Here is a 23,295-nt window from a genome sequence, read left to right on the forward strand (position 1 = left end):
CAGAAACTTCTATGCATTTGAAAACTCCACCATAACACTGAGTATTGCAGTGGTATTTTATAAATCTTTGTCCTCCAAATTTAGAATCTTTTGTACTAATTTCTCTTAGAGACAGAGACAGCTTAACGTCTGGAACATGTTCGAAATTAGGAAATTTCTCTTTGCATCCTCTTATTTGATTTCTTGAAGAAAGTCTGTTTATTGTTCCGTATTTCGTACCAACTCTATATAAACCGTCAGTTGTTTTATCTTGTATGCTACTCAAAATATTTCCAGCATCGTCTTTGGCTCTATCAAAGCTGGGGATAGGTATTGTTACAGTTTTTCCGATCGAAATTGGAGGACATTTTTTTCACTTAATTGTTTCATAGCATTAGCCTGGGCATGAAGACCTTCCATCGCATTTCCTTTATTTATTTTAATCTTTTCTATCTGTGCACAAAGCATGCTCGAACGCGTGACAAGGAGATGCTCGAAATATTTTGGGTATCATACAAGATAAAACAATAATTATTAACGGTTTATATAGGGTTGGTACGAAATACGGAACAATAAACACACTTTTTTCAAGAAATCAAATAAGAGAATGCAAAGAGAATTTTCCTAATTTCGAAGATGTTCCAGACGTTAAGCTTTCTCTAAGAGAAATTAGTACAAAAGATTCTAAATTTGGAGGACCAGGATTTATAAAATACCACTGCAATAAGAAATGCTCTTCAAAACCATGTAAGTGTAAAAGGTCTAACGTATTGTGCAACTCTAAATACCATAATGCCTCAACATGCGAGAATAAACACTAATTTTTTTATTTTAATTACGACAATATAAAAATATTAAACATTACAATTAAAAAATGACGTTCTTTAAACCTAATCTAACAAATTACGACATTCTAATAGCTGATCGGGGTTTGACTAGTCAAATTTCATAAAATTAAATTTCGACCTTTGCCTGACCAACGTAGTCTCTCCTAGGTTTGACTAGTCAAAAGCCGAAACTATAATTAATTTTGGGCTTTAACTAAGACCGTCAGTCAGACCTGAGGATTGCCTAGTCAAACCTAGGAGTGCCTGAAATTCGGGCTTTGACTATAACATATATAGAGTGAGGCAGATAAAGGGCCTATTAGAAATATCTCGAGAACTAAAGGCAACAGAATCATTTTTTTTTTTTTGTAAGCATTTGTTAACAATCAGAATTACATATTCTATAAGCTAATTTGATAACAAGTACAATAACATATATCAATGTATTATTGTACACTAAAATGGCGTTATGAGGTACATCACCCAGCGGTTTCACCTCAGTTTCAGCGAAGATCTATGGGCCATAATCTTCGCAATCTTCTGTTGTTTAGTGGCTGCAGTAATGGTAATATTAATTGGTTGGGGTGGTCTTTCAATTTCTCGTGATATCTGTTGGCTCTTTCTTGAATTACTGTGCTGACTAATGGGATGTTTAGGTCTGTATGAAGGGTTTGGTTGGAAATGTACAACGGGGCATTTGCGATGGTGCGTAGAATTTTTGATTGAGTTCTTTGGATAATTTTTGTGTTTGATTTGCTGGCACAACTCCATAGTTCTATACCGTACGTCCATATAGGTTTGATGACTGTTTTGTAAATCAGCAGTTTGTTCTCAATTGAGAGTCGAGATTTTCTACCTATAAGCCAATTAATTTCTTTCACTCTCAACTCAATTTGTTTCTTCTTCTTTAAAATGTGTTGTTTCCAGTTTAATTTAGAATCAAGATGAAGCCCCAGGTGTTTGACGATGTTCTGTTGTGGTATGTTGACTTGATTAAGGCTAATATTTGGGCATTGGTCTTTCCTTAGTGTGAAAGTTATATGTGTTGACTTAGTTTCATTAGCTTTTATCTTCCATTTCTTTAACCACTGTCCAATTTGGTCTAGGTGTTCTTGAAGTTTTAATACTGCAGCTCTTGGATCCTCTTCAGTTGCAAATATTGCTGTGTCATCAGCGAAAGTTCCAATGGTGGTTTGTGGAGAGGTTGGTAAATCGGATGTGTACAGTACATAAAGAAGTGGACCCAATATACTACCTTGTGGGACTCCTAATTGAATTTTGTTACGGTTTAATAGTTCATCCTCCACTTTAGTTTCAAATTCTCTGTGATTTAGATATGATTTTAATAAGTCAAAGTATTTGTTGAGTAGGGATTTTTTGATTTTATAAAGTAATCCTGGGTGCAACAGAATCATGAAAATTGGAATGAAGGGGTTTTGAAGAGTGATCTATTTAATGAAAATATTTTCATCTACAATCAAATATAAAATATGTAATTTTAATTATATCTATTTATTATTTGCAATGTTTATATTGAACGTACAACTGAATCCTACGCTTTTTTCTTCAAACATGTTGTTAACTTAAAATAATCGCCTTTATTGACATTTTTTTCAATTTTTAATACTGACTTGAGCATGGAATAGCGGGACCACAAAGTATTTGGTTTGCAGATTTTGGATAGACTAATAAAATAATCCAAAAACACTTCTTCTTTTAAGCTATTTACACTTTTTTCTTTACACCAACTCATAAAAATATTGTATTCTTTCTTGTACCTGTTTGCTTATTTTTCCGGTAACAAATTAAGATAATTGACAACGTCGAGGATAGATGGAGGTAGTTCTTCGTCACTTGATGCCATCTAAATCACTGAATTATTTTTTATTCGTAAGTAAAGATAAATTTTAAAGTGTGTGACGTGCTTCTTGACAATAATTGCTTTGTTTGACATCGTTGCTATGCCTTTAAAATATTAAAACCTGTACATAACAGGTATTTAGGCACCGCATTGAATTTAATTCGGTGTTATTAGATCGTCGTCATGCTAACCAATTATATAGAAAGTTTGGTTTTGACAACCTTGTCAAAGATTTAATTTGTGTATGTATTTTTATATTAATTCAATTAATTTGGTCATTTTTAAATGCTCGTAGAAAAAATATTGTTCCTAACTCTTGCAGAAAGTCTCTTTTCCGCACTCTACTGCTTGCCGAACTCCGCTTCTCTTCGTTCGGCAAACTGCAATCGCGTGCGGAAAAGTATGACTTTCTGCACTTGTTAGGAAAATAACTATTACTGGGTATAACCAATAATAATTATTCGTATATTTTGTTCAATATTTCTCTCAAGATCTTATAACAAATATTGACCAAATATTCAGCGATATATTCAAATTCCTATTTACATAGTAAACTAAGTAAACCAATCACTACGCAAGACACGTTCAACTTTTTCTTCTTGCGGGTCATGTATTAATTCAAGGTAAACATGAATTAATTTAATCTGACCACTACGTCTTACTGGTTTATTAAATAAAGTGTAAAATGTCGAATTTGTGTTAAATGAAAACAGGTAAAGAAAATTTTAATTGATTCTTGTGCGAGCAATATGAATAAAACTAATTTGATCTATAAAATTATAAAATTGTTCGTATTGTTTTATAGTTCAATCTCTTTATATAAAGTTTAATGGTTTTTGTAAGAGAGAATTCTTCTTTTTTAATTCTTTAAAAAAAGCTGTCAGACATTAAGGTGAAACAGTAGCGATCAACAGGTAGCGAAAACGCGTTCCAAGATTGCGGCTGTAATTTTGAAAATTTTTTTGAGACATTTGGCACACGTATTCGTAATATAATAAAGAATGGCAGTACAGAGCCCAATTTGAAAAATATATTAATATGTGGAAATTACTCTGTAATTCAATACAATATTGAAAAAACGAGCCTGTACCGCCATTAAGAAGAACAAAAAAATACACTTTTTTCAAATAAACTTTTTAATCCGATACCTAGATTTTGTGTCATTTTGGAACTACTAATGAAATAAAAAATGTTGGTAGTTCCAAAATGACACAAAATCTAGGCATCGGATAAAAAAGTTTATTTGAAGAAAGTTTATTTTTTTGTTCTTCTTAATGGCGGTACAGGCTCGTTTTTTTAATATTGTATTTAATTACAGAGTAATTTCCACATATTAATACATTTTTCAAATTGGGCTCTGTACCGCCATTCTTTATTATATTACGAATAAGTGTGCCAAATATCTCGAAAAAATATTCAAAATTACAGCCGCAATCTTGGAACACGTTTTTGCTACCTGTTGATCGGTACTGTTTCCTCTTAATAAATGCCTTATTAACCATTTTTAGACTTCCCTGTTTTAGATTTATTATTACTTTTCCGTCTTAAGGTACCGTTTTAGACGGAGAGCTAGAGCCAAAAAATCATCGTCATAAGTAATATGGAGTTTCCCTGTGAAATGTGTCCATTGTATATTGACAATTAGGACCCCTTTCAGGCTGACACCTCAATGGAAACAGGATGTAGCAATAAGGGATAAAAGGGGAAAATTAGTGCAGTCATTAAAGCTTTTCACCTCCTATTTTGTTAAACCTCCATCGATTTGCATGAAAATTGGTGACTAGTTAGAGCATACCTTAAGAAATAAAACTGATTTGGTGCCAACTTGCACTTTTACCCTGGGGATGGATACCACCCCTTCTCGAGGGTGAAAACTATTTTATTAAAAAGAACCCCACAAATCGATAGAGGGACAAATTTTAAATAAAATTTGTTATATCATGTTATTAAAATTTTTCTATTAATAAAGATTTTTCTATTTAAGAGCACATGCGTGAAGTTACGGATGAAAAAAAGAACATATTAATTCATTGTATGTTAGTAAAATATTATTTTTATATTATTTCGATATGTAATTGAATTTTTTCTATCAATATAAACTGAATATGTCCAGAAACTGAGGGTGTCCAGGAGGGAGGTACATTTGACATATTCGAAAAGACTTTTGCTAAATTTATAATATCGAAATAATACAAAAATAATATTTTAGTAACATACAATTAATTAATATGATCTTTTTATCATCAGTAACTTCACGCATGTGCTCTTAAACAGACAAATCTTTGATCTTTAATAACTCAAAAAGTATTGATTTATTTTAATAACATGATATAACAAATTTTACTTAAAATTTGTCCTTCTATCGATTTGTGGGGTTATTTTTAATAAAATAGTTTTCACCCCGAGAAGGGGTGGTATCCATCCCCAGGGTAAAAGTGCAAGTTGGCACCAAATATGTTGTATTTCTTGAGGTATGCTCTAACTAGTCATCAATTTTCATGAAAATCGATGGAGGTTTAACAAAATAGGAGGTGAAAACCTTTATTGACTACACTAACTTTCCCCTTTCATCCCTTATTGCTACTTCCTGTATCCACTGAGATGTCAGCCTGAAAGGGGTCATAATTATCAATATACAATAGACACATTTCACATGCCAAACTCCATATTACTTATGACGATGATTTTTCGGCTCTAGCTATTAGACTATTTGCTTTCGGAGTTTGGTGGTTATCATAACAATTTGTAATATGTTTACAGCTGCTCTAAAAAGTTGATTTGAACAACTTTTGAATCATTCTCTGAGACTAGGGATCCAAGACATTCATCTTGCTTCAATGCTAAATTTTCCTATAATCTTTCTCTGAATCATAACTTGGAGAAGCTCGAAATTTTTCTCTCTCATCACATGGCCTATATATTGTAATTTTCGTATCTTTATTTCATTGTTCAACAAAACTGTTATTTCAAAATTGACTTTACAAAACCTCTTCTTCTTTTAGAAAGCGTGGCTGCTTCTATGCCGTACAACTAGATACTATTAAAAATATTAAATATGCAACATCTCAATATGCGCATTTCTGAGTTATCACTTAAAGGTCGTTTACGTGATGCCACTCCACGGATTGTCAGTAGTAATTGCACAAGAGCTCTGAAATTATTGAATTTTTCCCGAGTGACACTTTGACAGTTTTAATTTCACGAGCCGAAATCGAGTGAAATTATGTCAAAGTGTCACGAGAGCAAAAATTCTATATTAATTTCAGAGGTCGAGTGCAATTTGTTGCGATTATTTCATGAATAAAACTATTCAAAACCAAAATTTTATTGTAATTTATTTATGTAAGTACCATTAAACACACAGTTTTTATAAATATTTGACGATTGAAAGTCATCACTTTTATAATTTTTAAAACATTAATTGTCATTAATGTCACTGAATGTATTTTTTCGTAGCAACGAAGGGCATCTGACGTAATATACTTAACGACGGGAGATTATCAAAAATTATCGATTTAATTCAGATTTATGCAGCTTTCTATTGGGCAGAATCTCCTATGAATGAAATAATCAGTAGTAATTGCACAAGAGCTCTAAAATTATTGAATTTTTCCTGAGTGTCACTTTGGCAGTTTTAATTTCACGAGCCGAAGGCGAGTGAAATTATGTCAAAGTGTCACGAGGGTAAAAATTCTATATTAATTTTAGAGTTCGAGTGCAATTTGTTGCAATTATTTCATGAATAAAACTGTTCTAAACCAAAATTTTATTGTAATTTATATATGTAAGTACCAATTAGTGAAATTAAACACACAGTTGTTATAAATATGTATTTGACGGTTGAAAGTCATCACTTTTATAATTTTTAAAACATTTGTCATTAATGTCACTGAATGTATTTTTTCGTAGCAACGACGGGAGATTATCAAAAACTATCACCTTAATTTGCATGTCTGTAGCTTTCTATTGGTCAGAATCTCGTATGAATGAAATAATCAGTAGTAATTGCACAAGAGCTCTGAAATTATTGAATTTTTCCCGAGTGACACTTTGACAGTTTTAATTTCACGAGCCGAAGGCGAGTGAAATTATGTCAAAGTGTCACGAGAGCAAAAATTCTATATTAATTTCAGAGGTCGAGTGCAATTTGTTGCGATTATTTCATGAATAAAACTATTCAAAACCAAAATTTTATTGTAAATTATTTATGTAAGTACAAATTAGTACCATTAAACACACAGTTTTATAAATATTTGACGATTGAAAGTTATCACTTTTATAATTTTTAAAACATTAATTGTCATTAATGTCACTGAATGTATTTTTTCGTAGCAACGAAGGGCATCTGACGTAATATACTTAACGACGGGAGATTATCAAAAATTATCGATTTAATTCAGATTTCTGTAGCTTTCTATTGGTCAGAATCTCCTATGAATGAAATAATCAAAGAAATTTTTCGTCTACCGTTGCAATGAAGTCGTGGGTGATCGGGTCAAAGGCCTTTTCTAATTCAATAATGTCACCATCATTGTCATATCAGGTCAGGAAATCAAGAGGACAATTTTTTAATGTACTTAATTACCCAGTCTCAATATTTTTAGGTCACAGTCAACATGTCAATCGTTACGAACAGCTCCTTAATCAACTTTCTTATAGTAATAGCAACGATAGTATTCACTGCTACTATTTACATAAAATATAAATATTCATATTGGAAAAGAAAAGGTATAGTGCAACTGAAACCAACATTTCCTTATGGAAACCATGGAAGTGCGCTTCCCAGAGGAATCGCATTAGGTGGAATAGTAAAGAGGTTCTACGACGAGTTCAAAAAACAAGGACTTAAAGTAGGAGGTAAGTAGATCTGAACAAACTTAATGAAATATGTAGATATATACAACCCATACGCTCCCGAGGAAGCTGAAGCTGTTTTCAATTGAAGATCCACCTTGTTTGGAGGATCATTCCATTCAGGGTTTGATTTTACTGTTTCTGGTGTGACTTCGCTGTTTCCACTACTTTTCACTACTATTCATCCTCTTTTATTGCCCTTCCTATATTTCTAATTTCCATACTCCATAAGTCTTCTTCCACTTTGTTGTCTCCATATTAGTTTAGGTCTGCCTCTGGCTGTTTTACCTGGTGGTATCTATTTCGTTATAGCTCTTAACCGATTGCTTTTCACTCTTCTCACTATGTGTCCATACCATCTAATTCTATGTGTCTTTTGCTCTATTTCGTGTTTCATTCATTGTCTTGCATCCACTTCGTTTTCCCTCTTTACGTTAAATGTAAAGTTGTTTTCTCTCGTTACATGTAATAAAAACTGTAATTTAAATGTTTTTATAATAACCAAAAATCTGATTGCATAGTTTCAACTACTATCAAAATGTTTCTCTGATGATGGTCCGACTGGGTCGAAAACGTTTTGAGAAGATTTTTATTTTCTTTTTATAAAAAGATATAGCGTTATACATAAGTTTTTTACTTCATTGTACCTAAGTTTGTTTTTCAAAATTAGTTTGATTGTCTATACTGTAAAGTATTCCACACTTTTGCCGCCCTCTGTAGATAATAAACTTTTTATACTCTTACATGTCTATCGCTGAGTTTATCACTGTGGATCTAATTTTCATATACATATTTTTAAATGTCTTCAATAAAATTTAAATTTTTTTAGGTGTATATATGGGTCTAAGTCCTTATTTGGTAGTGGTAGATCCAGAATATGCTAAGGATATTTTAACAATAGATTTTCAATATTTTACAGACAGGGGAATATACATTAACAAAAATAATCCCATAAGTGTTAACATACTTTCACAAGAAGGTGCAGAATGGAGAGAATCAAGGGTAAGAAAATCTTTTGTACTTTGTTTACGAATTTAGTTTAGTATGAATATTTTATATTATACAGGGTGTCCAGAAACTCTACCGACAAACGAAGACAGGAGATTCCTCAGATAATTTTAAGAAATTTAACCCAATTCACCTAGTCCGAAAATGCTTCTTAAGGGAGCTAGAGCCCTTTGAAGATGGCGTCATGAAATTAGTTTTTCTTAAATACCTCCAGAACGCTTCTATTTAGAAAAACGAAAATTGGTATGCTTATTTACTTTTCCGAGATGAATCGATTCCATCCATTGCAGATTTCTAGTACCGCTCATAGGCGTCCGTTTTGGGTAGAGCAACGGGTATTTTATCGTATAACTTTTTTGTCCTTAACTTTTATGCATTTTTGACACCGGATTATTAAATTGTGAGGTATTCTAGTACTAAAATGTACTCTTGTTTTAAGTCGGTAGGACACACCGTTTTCTAGAAAAATCGATTTGAAAGTTTTTCGTTTTTGGAATTTGAAAAAAAATTGAAAGAACTTTTCAACAAAAAACGAAGTATTGTACCAACATAAAGTAAGAGTAACTTTTAGTACTCGAATACCTCATAATTTAATAATCTAGTGTCAAAAATGCTCAAAAATTCAAGTCAAAAAAGTTATGTTATAAAATAACTGTTGACCTACCCAAAACGGACGCCTATGACCAGTACTAGAAATTCGCAATTAATGAAATCGATTTATCTCTGGAATATAAATAAATGTACTAGTTTTCGTCTTTCTAAATAGTTTTTTTTTGAATTTTTTTTTTTTTTAATTTAAAAAGCGAACAATTTTAAAATCGATTTTTCTAGAAAACTGTGTGTTCTACCGATTTCAAACAAGAGTGGCTTTTAGTACTAGAATACTTCACAATTTCATAATCCAGTATCAGAAATGCATAGAAGTTAAAGATAAAAAAGTTATGCGATAAAATAACCGTTGCCCTACCCAAAACGGACGCCTATGATCGGTACTAGAAATTTTAAATGGATGGATTAGATTCATATCTTGTAGATAAATACGGCTACCAAATTTTGTTTTTCTAAATAGAAGCGTTCTGGAGGTATTTAAGAAAAACTAATTACAAGACGCCATCTTCAAAGAGCTCTAGCTCCCTTAGGAAGCATTTTCGCACTAGGTGAATTGGGTTAAATTGTCTTTAAATTTTCTGAGGAATCTCCTGTCTTCGTTTGTCGGTAGAGTTTTTGGACACCCTGTATATTAGGAGAGGAGTTAGAAAAGGGTGTGCTCTGTCACCGCCGGTGTTTAATTTTTATTCCGAGTTTATGTTTAAGAAAAGCCACTCTAAGAGGCACTGTAGATTTGAACAGATGGAGTCAAGGTGAATGGCGAAAATATCAACAGCATCAGATCAATTTGGTATGAAAATAAACATTAAGAAAACCAAAGTGATGTCATTCTGAAAAAACCAAAATATACTTTATCCCTGCACAATAAACGGGCACATTTTGGAACAAGTCAACAGATTTAAGTACCTGGAATGTTGTTTCTATAGTAGTCTAAATGTTGCTCTAAAATGAGATCAAGAATAGAACAGGCCAGAAAATCTTTTCAGAAAAACAAGAAACTGCTCTTTGATTCTCGAGCAAAACTCGAAATTGATTGAAGGCCTTGGAAATAAATTGAAGGTCTTTGAAATGTGGATTCACCGGCAAATTCTCAAAAGGTCATGGACATCGCATGCTTCAAACGAAGAAGTGCTGCATAGAATAGGCAAGGAAAGAGAGAACTTTTCAACTTGAAAGTTAGAAAAACATCATACTTAGGCCACATACTGAGAAATAATAAGTAGCAATATGCTCAACTAATAGTGAAAGGAAATATAGAGGTATAGAGAAGATTATGAAGGAAAATACTATCGTGACTAATAAACATCCGATAATGGACAGGGCTATATTTTGAACAGCTAATAAGAACAGCTTAAAACAGAGAAGAGTTTGCAATTGTAGTAACCCACATCCATTGAGTAGGGCACTTAAGAAGAAAGAAGATTAATGTTTTCTTATTTACAATACCAATTTATAAACTACATACTAAAGAAGGTACGTAGAATAATAAATAAATTGTGTAATTGTCTATTTAAGTGATGATTAAATTTCGTATACAAGAGTACAACCACTAATAAGTCAGATATTACAGATTCTAGATCTTTTGACCAGCGTATTTTTAATATGATTTTGTCTTTGTGGAGGTCTCTTATTTCCATAATATGCTTTCTCAAGATAAAGTTGGGTTCATATTATAATATAAAAAGGCAATTCCTAGATTACTGTGAAATATCTAGTTTTTAGCAAGAAGATATTGGTTTTTAATGAAAACTCTGCAAGTATTGCTGGCCTATATAATATTCACTCATTTTATTAATTTTAGGCCAAATTTACGAACATTTTTACATCAGCAAAAATGAAATATTTCTTTGAAACACTAAAAAGATCTAGTGAAGAACTTAGAACCAGCTTGAAACAATTCGTTGATAGTAATAAAGATCTGGATATATTTGAAACGATAGCATGCTACACCACTGATATTATAGGTAAATAGTAATTATTTAAGTAGTAAGTAAATCAGAACTGAGTAGATCAAAATTAATGAGAATTAATAAGGAAGGACTAGCCACCGGGCCTTCTAGCAATCCTACTTTCACATGAAATTTACCAGTCTCTCCCATACCCGGCCTAACAATAGTAGTTGTAACTCCCTCATAGATACATGTCTCTCATAATATTTACCTATTTACCGAGGCTCCTTTCTTATTGAGCTCCCACCACAGATTCTCTCGAGGAATTCTATCATATGCTTTCTCAAGTTTAATAAGTAATATATAATCATTTGTGTCTTAATTCCTGTTTTCCATCGACTGCCTTGTCAATCAAAAATTCATCTGTTATTGATTCAGATCTCTTCCTGTATTTCTGCCATTTCTGTGTCTCCCAATGTTCTCTACACTTCCTCTGGAATATCGTCTGGTCCAACTGCTTTTCCTTTATTTATTTTTTGAAGTGTTTTAACCAAATCCCTGTTTGTTATTTTGGTAACCAGTCTCTAGATTTTCTCCTAGATTATCAACTAGTCTCAACTAGCCTGTGTATTTTCTACTATTCTTTATTTATTATTAATACATTGTTACTTTTTAGGAGATGTTATCTACGGTATTGAAGCAGGCAGTTTTAAGCCAGAAGGTGCCATTATCCGAAGATTGGGCAATGAGCTATTTGGGCAATTTACATTAATGGATCAACTTAAATTATTTATTACGATCTGCTATCCAGGCATAGCAAAGATATTAAATATAAGTCAAATTCAAGAACACATTGGAAGCTTCTTCATTAAATTTTTCAAGGATGCCATGGAGTACAGGGAAGCAAACAATATCAAAAGGGCTGACTTTCTGGAACTGTTAATAGAAATGAAAAAGGCTGGAGTAAAGCTGACTGATGAAGAGATGGGTTCACAGGTAGGTTAAGAATTTTATATAGTCCAGAAAGCCACTGCGCATCCGCTAGGAAAAATATTCTAATTCGGATTTTTTGCACAATCTTACTCAAAAAGGACCCCTTTTAACAAATTTGCATGTTGCCAGGACCAAAAGTTGGTCAAAAATTTTTTAAACGTTTTTTTTTTTGTTTTTTTCCTAAAATTATTTTTTTTTGCATGGAACAAAATTTTTTTAGGTTTTTTGGATCATTCCAAACAGCAAAGGCCTTTAGTCACTTTTCTCTAAAGTTGATAGTTTTTGACATATAAGCGATTAAAAATTTAAAAATTGCGAAATCGGCCATTTTTAACCCTCAAAAACTATGTGAAAAACTGAAAATTTGAATGTTGCCAAGGTAGGTAGATATTCTTTAAACATCCATTGATGAAATCCCGAAGAGTGTTTAATATCAAAAACCCCTTTGTTTTTTAATTGCCAATCAAGCGTGCGCGACACTATTTTCCACAGTTGCATGTGTATACAGTATGGTGCAAATGAAAGGAATAAATTCGTTATTTCGTAAACTGGTGACTTTAAGGAAATATCCCAAAACAGGTCGGTTTTTATTTTTAAGTTATGATATTGTGGCATATATAGTATACTAGTGACGTCATCCATCTGGGCGTGATGACGTAATCGATGATTTTTTTAAATGAAGGGTCGTGTGCTGGCTCATTTGAAAGGTTCTTTAATTCTCCATTCAGTAATATAAACATGTACATAATTATTTATACAGGGTATCCAAAAAATTTTTATTAAATTAAATCATTTGGCAAATTGACAAAAAAATTAAATTATTGGACACCCTGTACAAATAATTATGTAAATGTTCATATTACTGAATAGAGAATTGAAGAACCTTTCAAATGGGCTAGCACTCGACCCCTATTCTCATTTAAAAAAATCATCGATTACGTCATCACGCCCAGATGGATGACGTCACTAGTATACCATATATGTCACAATATCATAACTTAAAAATAAAAATCGACCTGTTTCGGGATTTTTCCTTAAAGTCGCCGATTTACGAAATAACGAATTTATTCCTTTCATTTGCACCATACTGCATACTGCATACACATGCAACGGTGGAAAATAGTGTCGCGCATGCTTGATTGCCAATTAAAAAACAAAGAGGTTTTTGATATTGTATTGCAAAAAACTCTTCGGGGTTTCATCAATCGATGTTTAAAGAATATCTACCTACCTTGGCAACATTCAAATGTTCAGTTTTTCACATAGTTTTTGAGGGTTAAAAATGGCCGATTTCGCAATTTTTCAATTTTTAATCGCTTATATGTCAAAAACTATCAACTTTAGAAAAATGTCACTAAAGACCTTTTCTGTTTGGAATGATCCAAAAAATCTAAAAAAATTTTGTTCCATGCAAAAAAAATAATTTTAGTAAAAAAACAAAAAAAAAAACGTTTAAAAATTTTTTGACCACCTTTTGGTCCTGGCAACATGCAAATTTGTTATAAGGGGTCCTTTTTGAGTAAGATTGTGCAAAAAATCCGAATTAGAATATTTTTCCTAGCGGATACGCAGTGGCTTTCTGGACTAATAGTACTACATACAGTACGTAAATCGTTCGGCTGGACATAGGGAATACACTTTGAGAGAATTGTGGCAACTGCGGTAACCTGTGTTAGTTGAAGCTTCTGTTCGAGTACGAGTTTTTGGTTCAATAGAGCTGTTAAAACGAATAGAATGAGTGAATTTTGAAGCAAGGCTGTCCATAAATAAATCGAAAACAAAGTTTATGATGAATAAGTGAATAATTTTACTTTAATTTTTAAAATATTTATTTTTAAAAACTAATTTCAAAACTAAACAGTTTTCTCATTCCCTTAGGCCAAAAATATTTAGCTACTACATTGTAATATTTTGACGTTTATTTGTGTCAGAGTTGTCAATTTTGAGGTTAATGCCCCTTAATGCTATCAACCATATTGTCATCGAGAGAGCTTAGTTGCCACAATTGTCTCAATATAATACAATGTATGTATTTATGTATCTAAATATGTACAATGTATATTCCCTATGTCCAGCTGAACGATTTAATTAAAAATGCCCAGGGCTGTGATTGTCGCAGTTGCTGAGACCACATCAAAAATTGCTGGACCAATAAATGACCTAAATCAAAAAACAGTTTAACAATGAACACAGAAAATATTTCGCCTTTATAGAAAACAAGAATGGTTTTGTTTAACACAATGAATGTTCAATGTACTCAATTTCGAGATACAGTAGAACCCCGATTATCCGTGTGCGGATTATCCGGGCTGCGGATTATCCGTGCTATGATTTTCTATTACTCAAATTGCATTTTTGAGGTTTTATCAAAGTAGCGTGACCGTAAATCACTCGACTTAAACTCTATACGCCGAGAAGGAGACTCATAATGAAAGATTTATTCTTTTTGTTATCCATTTATGGTAGGTACATATGTATGTATATACGTACATATGTATTATATATGAGAAATAAATGTTTGGATTATCCGTGAATTTCAATTATCCGTGCCAATGTCCGGTCCCGAGGAGCACGGATAATCGGAGTTCTACTGTATATTATGCTTCCAAATTTCGCCTAACCTAATGTAGGTACTAATATTTGTTACAGAGAAAGTAACAGAAAGTTCAGAAAAACATCAAGATGTTTTGCTGAAGATGGGGAAGGAATGCGAAGTCATAAAAACCATACAAACGAGAAAACAGGAATATCTAGGCCATATAATGAGAGGAGAAAAGTACTCCCTGTTAAGGCTCATAATCCAAGGAAAAATCTCGGGAAAGAGAAATGTGGGACGTAGCAGGATTTCCTGGTTGCTAAATTTAAGGGAGTGGTACGGGTGCAGTTCAATACAATTGTTCGGAGCTGCAGCCAACAAAGTTAAGATTACTGTGATATTAGCCACCCTCCGATACGAGACGGTACTGCAAGAAGAAGAAGAAGAATGTAGATACTCCACTATCTTTGGTCGTCCCTACATCGTTCTTTTGGCCTTCCTTTGCGTCTTTCGTTTGTTCTCGATTCCGAATGATTGTTATTTTGAATGAGAGAAATTGTGTGATTGCTTAGAGATCAGAATAAATGGAGTGCTCGTTCAGTAAAGATGTGTTCCTTAATTCTCTTTTAGATACTTAAAATTCAAAAGAACATTTTCTACCATTATCCTCACCTAGGATAGCTTCATATGCAATTGTCTACACTTCTACTTTTGTCTAATTGTGAATCCGTTGTTCTCTTGTCCCTTGGTGTTATATTTGGCATATTTATATTATCTATGACGAATAACAATGTGGAAAACTGCGCTTAAAGGAAAACTAGCTGACAAGCGACCACCAGGGAGACCACCAAAGAGATGAAGAGATAACTGGCACTCTTTCTGTCATCAAATATTTCAGCAACGGAATAACAGATCCTCAGATCTTTTTTGAAACATTTTAGGTTGGCCAGTGTTTTATTGACAGGGTATAAAAATAACGTGTCATCATTATCATCATCATCATTATCACTCAACCCGAATCTATCCACTGCTGGATAGAGGTCTCCTTCAGTATTTTCCATGTATTTCTGTTTTGTGCTGTTTGCATCCAATTTTTGTAGATCCGTTTATTGTCTTCAGACCGTCTTGTTGGCGGACGACCTCTACTTAGATAAATATGCTTCTTGTCTTGATCTCTAACGTATTATTTATTTCAACAATTTTTTTCCAACTAGGTACTAATGTTGATTTTTTAACCAAGAGGAGTAAACTAAAAAGACAGATTCACACCCAAGAATGTTACTAGAAAAATCACCAAATTCATCTTCTTTTTTCGTTGATCATATCAGCTTTCGATGAAAATCCATACATATTATATTATACTAACACATCGCTAAAGAATTCTAAAAACAACTGGTTTTATATAAAAGTAGACTAAAAATCTAAAAATTAAAGAATAATGCAGAAAACAAAAAAAATCGCCGATATACTTAATTAACCTATAAAATGATAGGAGTGACAAAATTTCATAAAAGTTATTAATGTCAAAATTTAATAATAGTGGAGTAAACTTGCCTGCGGTTGGACCAATTAGAAACAAGCATTAAGGCGCGGTAAATTTGAATCACTCCTCTTGGTTAAAAAACAAATAATAGAGTATTACTAATTTTATTATCAAAATTTTAGGCATTCCTGTTCTTCGCAGCTGGATTTGAAACATCATCGATGTCTTCATCTTTAACACTTATGGAGCTTGCTCTACACCAAGATATCCAAGACAAAGTTAGAGAAGAAATTCATGCTGCATTAAAAAAGCACAATGGTCAAGTATCTTATGAAATGTTAAAAGAACTGACTCTTTTGGACAAAGCTTTTAACGGTAAAGTACTATTTATTTATTATACCTTACAATCTTTAGTTTGTGCATATGTTCGGACACAGCTTGACAAGGTGACTTAGCACGTTCACTTAAAACATACGTAAAACTTCAATGAACCTTTTTTGACTTACTTCTTTGACTAAATTGCCACCGGTCATTGTTTGCAAATATAGTAACTAATCCCCCAAAAAAGTTACCGAAAAATATCCCGTTATGAATCATCCTACTAGATCCGTCTAATTTTTGACCACAAACCAAAGTAACGGTTTCGCTCAGTGGAGGCCAAGGTCCAGGTAATCTGCTTTCCAGCAAAAAGATTGTATTTTTTACAAAATCAGTGGGCAATTCCAGTAGCTGGCTGTATACCATAGTTAAAAAAAAATTATACAGAAACTTATACAAATCGAAGTTTTTTACTTCTGTATAAGTTTATTGTATTTTTTTCTTTATTTGCTACATTCGTCAGCCGATTCCAGTGGAAAAAATTTCAAGTTAAGAAAAAATAATTCCAGGTCTTAGATCCACATATCATTACAGACCAACTATAATATTTGATCATATTTTGACATAACTTTAGGTTTTTTTTTATTATAGGTTATTCACTACATGCAATCAATAAACAAAATAATTATAAGCATAGTTAGTTGTTTGTTCAAAGGGGTGTGTAAGTATAAATTTGGATTTGTTATCCAATGATAACAAAGACTCCACTAGCCTCTTAAATTATTGAACTGTGCCCTGAAAGGGTAAGTAGTTCACTGCACTGCACTGCACGACACTTCACTTCACTGCTGCTTAGAACCTATGTGGTAGCTCCAGTGGTTTGTGCCTCCTCAGTCTCCGAGTCTGCTCACTATTATCCAGCAGGTTTAGTGCAAGATTATTAGGGTGGTTTTCTAATTTTACCAAATAGCGGCTGCTGTATTCACTCACTGTCTCCTTTACTGTGGCTACTTGAAGATCGTCTCTGATTTCTCTGTTAGGTATAAACCAAGGTGCATTTGTTATGGTCCGTAGTACCCTCGACTGGAAGCTTTCCAATATCTCTATGTTTGAGTTTGCAGCCGTACCCCATAGTTGTACACCATATGTCCATATTGGTTTTAAGGCTACTTTATACACCAATAATTTGTTTTTTAAACTAAGCTTGGACTGTCTTCCCAATAGCCAGTAGTATTTTCTGAGTTTTAAGCCAAGTTGTTTTCGTTTGTTAAAAAATTTGCTTCCTCCAGGTCAGTCCTTTATCCAAGTGCATCCCTAAATACTGTCAGATTGAGGCAGATCTTGTCCATTTAGTGTAACAGGTGGCACTGTACCTCTGCATTTGGTAAATGCAACCTGCACTGATTTTACTTCATTGACCTTGATTCTCCAGTTTCTTGTCCCGTCCTGAATTTTCACTAGATGTTGTTGGAGAATTCTTGCGGCTATGATTGAGTCTTTGTGTTTGACCATTATCGCTTTATCATCTGCAAAGGAAGCTGTGATTGTTTGGTTGCTTACTGGAAGATCAGCTGTGTACATAAGATAGAGAAGTGGACCAAGAACACTGCCCTGTGGTACCCCTGCCTTTATCAATGTGATTTCTGATGTTGTCTGTCCGTACCTTACAGTAAAATATCTTTCTTTTAGGTAGGATTCCATAATAATGTACAGTGTGTGGGGGAGTGATTTTTTTAATTTAAATAGTAGTCCATCATGCCAAACCTTATCAAAAGCTTGACTCACATCTAAGAAAGCTGTCGTGCAGTAACTTTTTTGCTCAAATGCTTCATTTATTTCGTCCACTACTCTGTGGATCTGTTCAATTGTGCTATGATCCTTTCTGAATCCGAATTGGTGTTCAGGAATCAGGTGGTTTTCTTCTATTATGGGAGTCAGTCGGGTTATGAGTAGCTTTTCTAAGAGTTTACCAAGGACTGGCAGCCGGCTGATTGGTCTGTATGATGTTACTCCATTTATTGGTTTTCCAGGTTTTGGAATAAGTATAAGCTCGGCAACTTTCCATTGGGCAGGGAAGTGTCCTAATCGTAGCACCGCGTTGAATATTGTTGTTACTAGCACAATCCCTTTTCTTGGGAGTTCTTTAATAAGACCGCCTTTGATCAGATCAAACCCTGGAGCCTTATCTGGATTTAATTTTCTTCTGATTGTGTCATGTACCTCTTTGACGTTGAAGAGTTTTGGAATTTGGGACATTTGATATGGAGCTTCAAGAGTTTCTTTGATTTTAGCATCTATTTCAGGCGTATTTTGCGATGGAAGAGGTTGAAAGACTTCCTCCAGATATTCTCAGAAGGTATTTGCTTTTTCCTCGTCAGTGCGTGCCCATGTTCGGTCTCGTTTACGAATCGGAGGAATTTGTTCATTTTGTCTTTTTAAGTTCTTAACCGCTTTCCATAACGAATAGTCTGTATCTTCTGTACTTGTCAGATTTTCTAAGTATTCGTTAAATGATGCATTCTTTATATTGTTAATAAGCTCTTTCAATTCTCTAGAAGCTTTGTCATAATTTATCCTGTTTGTCGGGTATGTATTACGCTGCCAAATCCTTCGGAGTTTTCGTTTTTCAGCTATTTTCTTTTTTATTATTATTGGGTAGTGTTTTTTTTGTGATTTGATATTTCTGGTGTTGCGTTTTTCGCAGCAGTGTGAATGATGTTTGTTAATTGATTTACTGCAGTTTCAATTTCTGTTTTTGTTTTTAATGATATTTTTAAGTCAATTTCTGCATTAATTTGGTTTCTATATTGTTCCCAATTGGTATTCTTGTTAAACAGCATTACAGGAAGTTCTTTTTGTATAATTGTGGTACTAACTTGTGCTATTATTGGTGTGTGACAAAGTGTGTTACAGAAGAATATTCCTTTATGTTGGTCTACTTGTCCTCTGATGTAGCATGTTGGATATTGGAATTTAACTGGAGTAGGTGAGGTAAGGTTATGATATTTAACTTTAACTAAACATTCTGCAAATAAATTGAGAATAACCCATGTTGGAAATAACAAGAAGAGATATGGTACCAAATAGGATAGTGACAAAGAGGAAAGTTACAGTCTCATAGAAAACATTGCACACGCCAAATGAATATGGACTGGACATGTATCACGTTTAAAATGATAATAGGTGTACCAAATAACTCATAGAGTGGAGCACTAAGGAAGATAAAACACACCGAGGTAGACCATCAAAAAGATGAATGGATGAATTGAGAAAAACAGTGGGAAATTGGATACAGAAAGCACAAGACGGAGAACAGTGGAAGAATATGGAGGAGATCTATATCCAACAGTGGATGCAAGAGGTTGAGGAAGGATGATGATGATGCTTAGCTCAGGCCTCAAGAGGTGAGGTAAAATGACTCAACTCACCTTCTTTTTTCCAGCTGCGCCTCAACTTGCGTTTACTCTTGTAGTACTTACTGACTGTTAAGATGAATAGTGTATTTATCAATCACATTCTTTTAGCATTGTGCATTTTCAATTGTATTATGTAACATTTTTAGAAACCGTAAGGAGATATCCACCCCTAAGTGCAATAACCAGGACATGTGTCAAAGACTACAAATTTAGAAACAGCGATATTTCGATAGAAAAGGGCACTCCTGTTATTCTTCCTCTTATAGGGTACCACGCAAATCCAGATTATTATCCTGATCCGCTGAAATGGGATATAAACAGGTTCCAAGATAAAAATGAGAAGCATGTAGGATTCTATCCCTTTGGAGATGGACCACGCAATTGTATAGGTAAAATTTGTATTATTTAATAGTAAAGGGCTATTAGTCTACGACGCCACAAAGTATAAATTCTCCAAGATCTACTGAAAAACTGAACATTTCACAAGATCTGGCAATATTGCTTTCCACAATAGCCTATGTGTTAGAGGGAGATAGAAAATTAATTTTTTCCCATATTTTATGGAAATTTTGAAAAAATTCTTAGGTTTATTCTGCTCATTTTTTGATCGTTTTGTGTTGGGGGTAAAACGGCTCTTCGGATCATGACGTATGAAGCATCATTGAAAAGAGGATGAAAAATTGGGTTGAATGCACTATGTGCCATGTGTATTGGAGCATGCCAAAAGTGCGTTGCAATATATATCCGCTGTTATTCAAATAAAAAAGACGCTTATGCGTGTATCCACGAGCGTATAACCAGCCCTGATTTCTCTATTGTTCAAGGCTTCTGTAGCTATTTGCTTCGATTTCTAACCGCACGTGTACCTGGCTAGTACTGCCCATTCCAGCCAGTACCGAAGCTCCTCAAAAATAGATGGTAGTCGAGATGACGCCACGTAGTCTGTAGAGAAATTACCGGATCTTTCGAGAAGACAGAATCGGCATATATAAATACAATCAAAAAATTAAGTTATCAATCTAATAGCACATAAAACAACATCCAAAAATGTTATTCTACATTCTACCAGACCGAAAACTATGGGAACCTTCTCTGGTAACACCTCCCAAGCTTCTACAATTTGCAAGCCATAACGGATGCTGAGACTAAGGAAGATGAGTGAATTTTACAATTTATAATTCACGTCCCATCTGCTCAGCGCGGTAAAGTTCCAACGAGAATGGTCCCTTCGTACTCCAATCAGAGTAAACATGTAAATCAAAAATGAATATCCATTTTCAATTTCGTTGCGACACGAAACTACAGCCGCATCATTATTCCAGTTCAATCAGAGAGTGCAGCAAGCACCTCTACCGGTTTCGAAACTTATTAGTCTATCATCAGGAGGCACATATGCTGCTCTCTCTGACCCAACTAGGACAAACCCCGGCGTGCAGTCCGTTATGGCTTGCAAATTGTAGAAGCCTCGGAGGTGTAATCAGAGAAGGTTCCCATTGTTTTCAATCTGGTAGGATGTAGAGTAACATTTTTTTTTATGTTGTTTTATGTGCTATTAGATTGAAAACATAGTCTTTTGCTAGCAGTTGCCGCTAGGGCATTCCTGCCATTTCGTTCGTTGCAATCCGTGACTGCACGCCGGGGTTTGTCCTGGTTGGGTCAGAGAGAGCAGTATATGTGCCTCCTGATGAGAGACTAATAAGTTTCGAAACCGGTAGAGGTGCTTGCTGCACTCTCTGATTGAACTGGAGTAATGATGCGGCTGTAGTTTCGTGTTGCAACGAAATTGAAAATGGATATTCATTTTTGATAAATAGAATCATTTAGATGCTGCAGTCAATCTGAGTTAGAGCTCCGCCATTGTTCTTTACATATTTAGAGGTATTCACCTCTCATCAGGGACACTTGTGGTAGCTCAAACTGGAATATTAGTAATATGACATGCCAAAGTACGACTTATGAAGAAAAAAAGAAGTCAGGATTAAGTAAACTGCAATTCCAAGCTTACTGAAAGCTATTGGACAATGTTAGGAATAATCTTCTATTCGGAACATAAATCTACAGTTTACTCTTGAATACGTATGGCGTTTTTCATTCTTGTTATCATGAGTTATCATAAGTTGTTCTTGCAGATGTTCCTTCGTAATTCTCGACCTTTCGGAAATTGTTCACATTCTGATAGTGAAATACTAATCGGTGCGCTGATGTGGTGGGTGCCGGTTCCTCTAGGTATTTTACTGTCCACGCTACCCTGTATATTGAGCTTATTATTGAAAGTCAATTTCTTTGAAAGATGCGATCAAAATAGGCTATTATTTGCTCTGATATTAGGTATTCTTAACCTTTTGTTGATATTCAATTGTAGTATTGACACATTTCCTCCAGCAGAAATCTCGAAATCTCTAGCAGAACATCTGGACACGTCTGAACATATCTTGAAGATGCAACATTTCTATAGGAAAACTAGAAAGATTAGGAATCTGACCCGTCTGATTTTAGTCCCTACCCTGATTTCATGGCTGGCTTCTCCAGATTTTAATCAGCTTTGCATCTTTTGCTATTAATGTTCTTTATCTCATTTCTTCCTCTTTGCATCCTGTCCTGTCAGTTAAAATTGACCCCAGGTACACTAGAAGGTTAAAAACCCTGATGCAATTAGTTTTATTTTTATGTTTAATGTTCTGTTGTTCTTTTAGGATCAAGGTTCGGCATTATGCAAGTAAGATTGGGATTAGTATCTGTGTTACGGGACTATAAAGTAACGGTTAGTCCCAATACGAAATTACCGCTCAAATTTCACGAAAACACCTTCGTTACCAATACCATAGATCCTGTTTTGTTACGAATAGAGAGCGTTAAAAAGGATTAGATATTTTAAAATAGATTTTTTAATAATGTTGGTATCTTTTTATACATATTTATAAATATACTTTTTATTTTTAATTTTAATTTTATTTTTCTAAATTTTAATTTATTAGAGATAATATCTACGGTCTAAGCACAGTGTCATAGTACCTCTAGAAAAATATTTATTTAAAATACACTTTTAAACAATTCTGATTAGTTTTAATAATAAAAATACAAGATGTTTTATTGTTTTTCTTATACCTTCAATCTTATTATGAAATCAAACCATTTACATGAGTGATTCAGCCAATAGCATTGACATGGATATAATTGGTTGCCTAAATTCAGTTAGAAGTACTACCAATAATAGTAAGTATGTACTACCGTTGATTGATATTATAATATTTTCCCTATATTTCAATCAACGGTACCATATTATAGAGTTCATCAATAAATTATTACTATACAAGTTTTTATCAATAGAGCGTTGTGAAAATTCCTGCGTATATTTTGGCCTAATAGAATTTCGAATGAAAATTTATGGTACAAACCCAACCAATTTTCTTCTTCTTCTTCAGATGCAAATTTATCTACTTATGGATGTTAACATCATATTTTCCATTAACTCTATGTTTCTTGTAATATATATCAGAGATTGTTTGCTGTTAATCCCTGTCC

General features: G+C 33.7%; 1 protein-coding gene across 2 annotated transcripts; it reads left to right on the forward strand.

Moving 5' to 3' along the window:
- The first annotated feature begins 3,283 nt into the window (after positions 1-3,283).
- Positions 3,284-22,859, forward strand: LOC114326066 (probable cytochrome P450 6a13). Of its 2 annotated transcripts, none has more exons than XM_050656601.1 (8): positions 3,284-3,380; positions 7,272-7,524; positions 8,351-8,523; positions 10,940-11,102; positions 11,704-12,023; positions 16,222-16,414; positions 19,920-20,162; positions 22,467-22,859. In XM_050656601.1, the coding sequence occupies exons 2-8, from the start codon at positions 7,284-7,286 to the stop codon at positions 22,637-22,639; spliced, it is 1,506 nt and encodes a 501-aa protein (XP_050512558.1). In that variant the 5' UTR covers positions 3,284-3,380; positions 7,272-7,283; the 3' UTR covers positions 22,640-22,859. The 2 variants fall into 2 exon arrangements, with proteins under 2 accessions (XP_050512558.1, XP_050512557.1); XM_050656600.1 differs by lacking the exon at positions 3,284-3,380 and adding an exon at positions 6,915-7,210.
- Positions 22,860-23,295: the final 436 nt, after the last annotated feature.

Source organism: Diabrotica virgifera, chromosome 7, assembly GCF_917563875.1.
Source record: "Diabrotica virgifera virgifera chromosome 7, PGI_DIABVI_V3a".
NCBI classification, from domain to species: Eukaryota; Metazoa; Arthropoda; class Insecta; order Coleoptera; family Chrysomelidae; genus Diabrotica; species Diabrotica virgifera.